This window comes from Marmota marmota, unplaced genomic scaffold (genome assembly GCF_001458135.2).
Source record: "Marmota marmota marmota unplaced genomic scaffold, marMar, whole genome shotgun sequence".
Lineage (NCBI taxonomy): Eukaryota > Metazoa > Chordata > Mammalia > Rodentia > Sciuridae > Marmota > Marmota marmota.
Window position 1 is genome coordinate 2585406 of NW_026000205.1, and position 6396 is coordinate 2591801.

The 6396-nt window shown below is 52.7% G+C and overlaps 1 protein-coding gene across 5 annotated transcripts in view; it reads left to right on the forward strand.

The window, feature by feature from the left end:
* Positions 1-3310, forward strand: part of Pla2g4c (phospholipase A2 group IVC) — a 39024-nt gene extending 35714 nt beyond the window's left edge. For 3 of the 5 annotated variants that reach the window (XM_048790632.1, XM_048790631.1, XM_048790633.1), the window contains 3 exons: positions 965-1111; positions 1325-1456; positions 2765-3310. In XM_048790632.1, coding sequence (XP_048646589.1) covers positions 965-1111; positions 1325-1456; positions 2765-3158 — 673 coding nt within the window. In that variant the 3' untranslated portion in view covers positions 3159-3310. Of the gene's footprint in view, positions 1-964; positions 1112-1262; positions 1457-2764 lie in introns of all 5 variants that reach the window. The other 2 variants (XR_007343003.1, XR_007343004.1) reach the window with 2 other exon arrangements.
* The last annotated feature ends 3086 nt before the right edge of the window (positions 3311-6396 follow it).

Consider the following 6396-nt stretch of genomic DNA (forward strand, 5'->3'; position numbering starts at 1 on the left):
ATGACATTTAAACAGTGCTCTTTGTTGTAGGACTTATCAGGGGCTTGAGTGACCTAATGTGCTTTCTGCAGCTCTAAGGAGGGCCTGGTATGCTCTTTGGATGGCATTTAGGACATGTCAAATCACAGCTACTTCAAGAGTTGTGCTGTGCAGAAGGTTCCTTCAGGACAGTGTCCCTACAGCTGTGGGCGCTGACTCCATGAGAGCCTGGCTCTGCCTGATCAGAGGCTTAGACACTGGACAGGGACATGCAGAAAACTCCAGGAGAATTGGGCATAAGTAAGCAAGTGGACGCCCTCAGGGGGTTAGTGGGGACTCTTTTCCTGGATGGAATGACTTCAGCTGCGTTGCTGATGACTCTGGTCCTTGCAGAGCTTGGGAACCCACTTTCTGGTCCTTAAGACGTGGCAGTGCTACTGCGTGTGCCCTGGTGGCTGTGAGTGTGGGGTGGAGGCAGATGAGCCCCCGTGATGGGAGCTGGTGAGGTGTCCATGTCCTGCTGGTGGATTCTGTGCTGGCTCTGTGGTCACGGGGCCTCCTGGAAGGAGGAGTCTGGGGAAACTGAGTCAGAGCCTTGGACTGAGGAGGCTGTGTGTGGCTAGAGGACCTGAGGGCAGCCAGTTCCCTGAGATATCCCTGATGGTCTGACAGTTCAGCCAGACATGGGACAACCCTGATGTGGCCTATATGAATGCCTTGAGTCCCTTGGGTCCCCTCTGCCAGCACTGAGTGTTACCACCTCTGGGTTCCTTTGCTCAGTTGGGGATAGAAATGGAGGCAGGTGACACCATTTGGGTGAAGCCTCTCTGGGGCTCAAGCTGCAGCACTCAGGAGGCAGCACATGGGACAGGGCCCTGCACTGCTCCCTGGACCCTAGGGGTACAGTGTGCGCACAGGACAAGACAGGCTGTGCAGGTGCAGGGCCAGAGCTGCCACGGTGCAGGACTGTGTCCTGTCTTGTCAGTTCTCTGCCCTTGGCACCTGGGTCGGCCCTTGGCACAGAGACCTGCTCAAGCCCCAGGGACCCTGAGGAGCTCTGCTCAGGAGAGGTGGAGGAGCTCACCATCTCCAGCCCAGGAGGGCTCTACCAAGAAGTCAAGTTCAAGTTCAGGTACGTTGTGTGGGCTGGAGGTGGGGTTGCAGCAGAGCTTGGGAGACTCAGCAGCTCCTGAATCTGTCACTGGGGGAAATGTGTTTGAAGGCAGCAGCTCTGGGTGGGAACCTCAGGGGGCATCGGGGTCCTCCCTGCTGTGTCTCACTAGTAGCTGCCCAGGCTTCAGAGGTCCCTGTGGGGGAAAGTCACAGCTTCTTGCTTGGATCTCAGCGAGGACCCAAAGCTCCCAGCTGGGGATGAAGAGGAGTGTTCTCTGGAGGACACAGTGGTAGACGTCCGAGGCTCCCGTACTGTGGGCATCCAGATCACCAACAGGACAGGTGTGACGTTCAAGGATCCCATGTAAGTCCCTTCCTGTCTCCTCCCTGAAGGTCATTCAGGTGTCTGCAGGGCTGGTGTCCCCTGAAGACTCTGCTGGCTTGCAGGTGGCCGTCTTCTGTGTCCTCACAGGGTGGTCCCCCTCTGTGTGCATGCTGATCTCTTCCTCTGAGGACACAGGGCACCCCCACCCTACAGACCTCACTTTAGATGAGTCATGTCTTAAAGCTTCTGTACAGATAAGGTCCCGTTCAGAGGCACCGGGTTGGACTTCAGCATGCGAATCTGGGGGCTGCCGGGGGTGGTGGTCACAATTCAGTTCACGACAGGACCCACCCAATGGCTCTAGTGTGTGGGTACAAACCAATCAATCACAGACTTCACGAAGAGCATAGGACGGTGGCTGGACTCAGCCGCCCAGTGGCCCTCCCCTTCTTTGGGCAGGTTGTTTACAGGCCACAGCTCCCGTCCCTCCTGGCTGTCCATCTTTCATCTCAGGTCGAGTCTCTGTCCTGCCAGGAGCTGGTCTCACCCCAACCTGAGAGGTCTCCCTGTCACCCACTCTGCTGTCCCCGGCCTTCCCACCACCCCAGAGTTCTCTCATGTCCTGCTCAGGGCTTGTTCTTGCTTGTGGATCCTCTGTCCTTGTAACTGGGCCTATAGCCCTGGGGGTCAGGCCCCACAGCCCTGCTCATCACGGTGTCCATTCACTCATTCCATAAACATTTATTGGGTGCCTACTGCATACCTGTACGGCAGCAAGCATTTCAGGGGTGGACACTTGACCCACACATGGGAGCCAAGGATCTGCAGGGTGGGTGTGGAGAGAGGTCCAAGCTGTGAAGACACAGGGCTCAGTATGTGCTGGGAGTGACACGAGGGTCCTAGGAAAGGGGGTGGTGCTCTGGGAAGGCCCCAGATGGAGAGCCTGTGGCCTGGGCCTGGATGCTGAGCAGGTAGCCATGGTCCTGGCAGGATTGACTTAGGTCTGTTTAAGGAACAGGATGAAGGCTGGGTCAGGGAGGGTGTGGGAGAAGCCCTGAGTGACATGGGATTGGAGACATGGACAGAGCTCCATCCTGTGCCCTCTGGCGGGTGCCATGGCGTTTGACGCAGGGGAAGAGTTAGCTGTAGGCCGAGTTCTGCACACGTGTGCTTAGCGTTCAGAATGTTGGACAAATCAATGGAGCCGACAGGAGCTTCACGGTAGGTGGTGGGGCTGGGGCAATCCAGGTACCTAGTGGACGAGCGTCTCTCCCAAGTCATGAGTCCCTCTCGTGCAGTGCACAACACTGCCTGCAGACACACGGGGCCCCAACTCCTCTCTCCCAGGCTCTGCTGTCGGAGTGGCCAGGCCCACGTGAGACCACCACCTGTGCTTCCCCCGAAGTCCACCGTCCACTGCTCCTTCACAAAGACGAGCTCCAGCTTCCAGGGCCCAGACGAGCACCTGGCCCTGCTGTTCTCCGTCCCCTTCAGCTACACCCTCCATCGCATCCAGTTTGCCCTGGCCGTGCTCAGGGGGCCGCTGGCCCAGGACGGCCTGGAGCAGGTCTTTGATGGCATCATGGAGAAGGAGGCCCCGGATCCCAAGGTGGTGAAGTGCATCCTGCAGACCCCTCAGGGGGCCCTGGAGCTGAAGGATGGCTCCCTGAGCATCAGAGCCACCGTGTCCAATGTTCATGTGGCCAAAATGGATGTGGTGATGGAGACCAAAGCCACCTAACTCTCCCTTGTCATTTCACCTGGCTGCTGCAGCCCCCGTGGGCGGGTGACCCCAGGGAAGGAGGAATGGGCCCCTGTCATGGGCTAGATCCTCGGGGCCAAATCAGCTATGAGGACACAGGTGCCTAATAAAGCTTGCTGAGTGACGCTGTGTGACCATGTGGCTCCTGGTCTGCTGTCACAGCACAGCCTCCCTGTCCATCTGGGCTCCCTTCATCCCCGCCCTGGGCCCTGTCCCACTTACCCACCAGCAAATCCCTTCCCCCACTCTTCTTCAGGTGGACTCTGTCCCCAGCTGTCCCCTCTGCTCCTCTGGCCTCCTCCCTCCTCCCTCCCCTCCTGTCCTCTCCCCCTACTCATCTCTCCCTCAGTGATGAAGCCCAGGACCCAGGTGGGCCCTTCATGCCTGTGCCCCTTATCACACCTGGCACCTGAATCCTGGAGAGGGTGACAGGAGTCTCAAGACCCCAGGCAGCATCTGGCAAGGACCCAATGTTGAGGGACATTACCATTGTTTGTCACACCCTGCCTTTCCTAAAGGGCTCAGGAGTTGAACTGTGTCCTGCCAGAAGGTCCTGATGTCACAACCTCCAGTACTTGGACTGTGACCTTTTGTGGAAATTGGGTCTTTACAGATGTGAGCAAATGGAGGTGAGGTCATAGGGGCAATCCACCTGCCTCAGTCATATAGTAGCTAGGGCCCAGGCCTGAACCCCAACCTCTGGCTGAGTACTTATTGACTTTGAGGGTTGAACATCTGAACATATAACACACAGGAATTCCTGAAACTCCGTGTATTTGAACTTTTGAGTGGGCCTCCCTCTCAAATTACCTCCAGAGCTGAGGAGAAGCCACCCTCATACAACCCAGGTGGCCTTCCTGCCATTCCTCAAACAGCCTGAACTTGTCTCCATTTCAGGTCACTTACATTTGGGCTCTGTCTGCCATAACTGTTCCTGAAAGATGGCAGATCCTTCTCTCTCCCTCTCTCCATTCCTCATGTCAAGGAAAGCCCTGTCACCGGCTCAGAGGGCCCTTCTTATCACTATCTAAAATGGGGACTCTGACGACTCTGTCTCTCCCCTCACCGTGACGTGATACTCCACAGTGGGAGTCTCTGCCTGACTCCACACTCTACATTTGATCCTGATCTACGTTGACATTCATTTCTGTGAATGTGGGGTTATTATCTTTCTCCTCATCTGCACTACATACTCTAGGTCGGGGGGACTTGGCTTTAACCATCTACCTCCAGTCAAACAAGACACTCCCTGAAAATGGGCACATCACCAACCGCCATTGGATGAATTCACAGGCCAGGCCTTCCTCAGAGATTTGGTGTGAGGAACTTGGGACTCTATGTGGAGAGAGCATTCAGGCCCAAACAGGGCAGCTGTGGAGCTGTGAAGAAGAATGACTGTTGCTGCCCCTGAGCCTAGTGCCCGTGACCTGCTCTGTGATCCTCATAAGTAATGTCTGATGTTCACGCCTGCCAGAGAGTAGGCGAGAATGATTTCCAACGTCTTTTCTATGGCTAACCTTCATGACTGTGTGTTTTCCCCCAGTTAGTTCTTCCCATTAGAACTTCTGGATCTGAAGACTTGAGAGCCAAGTTTAGGCCTTGCTGGAAATGATCCCTGAGATGTCCAGTTGCCCAGCTCTGCTGCACTGATAACAGTGTGAAAAGCCTTGTTGGTGGGCGGTGGGATAACCCTTACCACCGCTTTGTGTTCACAGGTGGAGGGTGGGATTTACAAATTGCTCATGAAAAAAACATAAATAAAATACACTTATTGTGTTTACATTGCATTTGGTTTGATAGAAATCCTGGGTCTCTGTAATGGTGACCTTGAACATTGATGTGGCTTGTCACTAACTTATGCTGATTTTAAGTCCTTTGAGTGTAGGCTGAGGAGTAAATGCAGGAGACTAATACTACATAGCTCCATTGCATGACCTCCAAATTTAGTGAACTGTACAGTGAACTAAAAGCAGTCAGAGGTAGAGTTTATTTGGACTTTATCTTAATTAGAAGACTATAGAGAAAAATTTCCTAACACCTACCAGAGGCCAATGAGTGAACAGTCCAGTTCAGTTCTAAATGTATCCTAGAAAACTCGTACCTTTGTTTTGTGTGACGCTTGCCAAATAGTGCTTTAAATATGGGGAATTTGGTGAGGGAGAAATCCAGGGTCACTTATAGGAGAACAGGAAACTGTGTCCCAAGTCTCAGTCAATTCCTAACCACTCATTACACCTCAGCTCAGATAAAACCATGTGGTAAATGCTGAGTAGAAATGAGAACACAGAATATATTGTTCCTTTCACCATTAATGTAAATTTTAAAAGTCCCAGACAGAGAAATTGTTATTTATGATGTAAACACCACCAGGAAGGAGAATAAACTAGTCTGGAAATCACACTCCTCCAGATCCTCATCACAACACAATCTGGAGATGCACGTAAAGAAAAGGAACCCTAGGTGCTGCTACATTGTATTTCTTGTTTTAAGAATGAGAGACAATTGTGGGTGATATTCATCTTATATTGGTAGGCTTCTGTCTGTATAAAATTATACATGATTTTTTTAAATGCCAGGATGTGACAAAGTGAATAGGGAAATTCCAGTCATTTTTACAAGCAAGTGATGAGAGAAGCAAAATACAGGCTCAGAATGAAGAAACAGGTTTTCAATTCTGTCAGAGCTTTGTGGGTTCACATAGGAGTTGGGCTCATGCAGAGAAACCCACCCATGTGTGGAAGTCTATTTCCCTTCCTGATCCCCCTTCCCCACATGCCCCTCCCCCTCCATTCTCCTCCTCTAACCAACTAGAATTCTTTTTGCTCCTTAATTTTCTTATATTTCATTGGTTCTTTATGTTATCCTATCCTCCCCACCCCTCTTTTCCTACAGACATGATTTTTATGTGAAGAACCCCTCAGTCCTGAGCATGTCCCAGGACAGGAAAACCACACAGTGTCCATGGAAGATCCTGGACCTGTTAGAGGTTACTCCCATGGGAACAGCTCTTTGGGGAAACCCGCCATCTTCTCCTGGTAAACTTTATCCAAGGCTTCAGCTTGGGCCACTGTGAGGTGATTCTTCCAGTCCCCAGAGATGCCTGGAAAAGATGAAGTAGACGCAGATCAGATCTAGGGAGAGGTCTTAAGATGGCGACCTCCTCCCTGCTCTGTCAGGACAGCAAAGTGACCCCTGGGTCATTGGTGAGGCCTTCTCC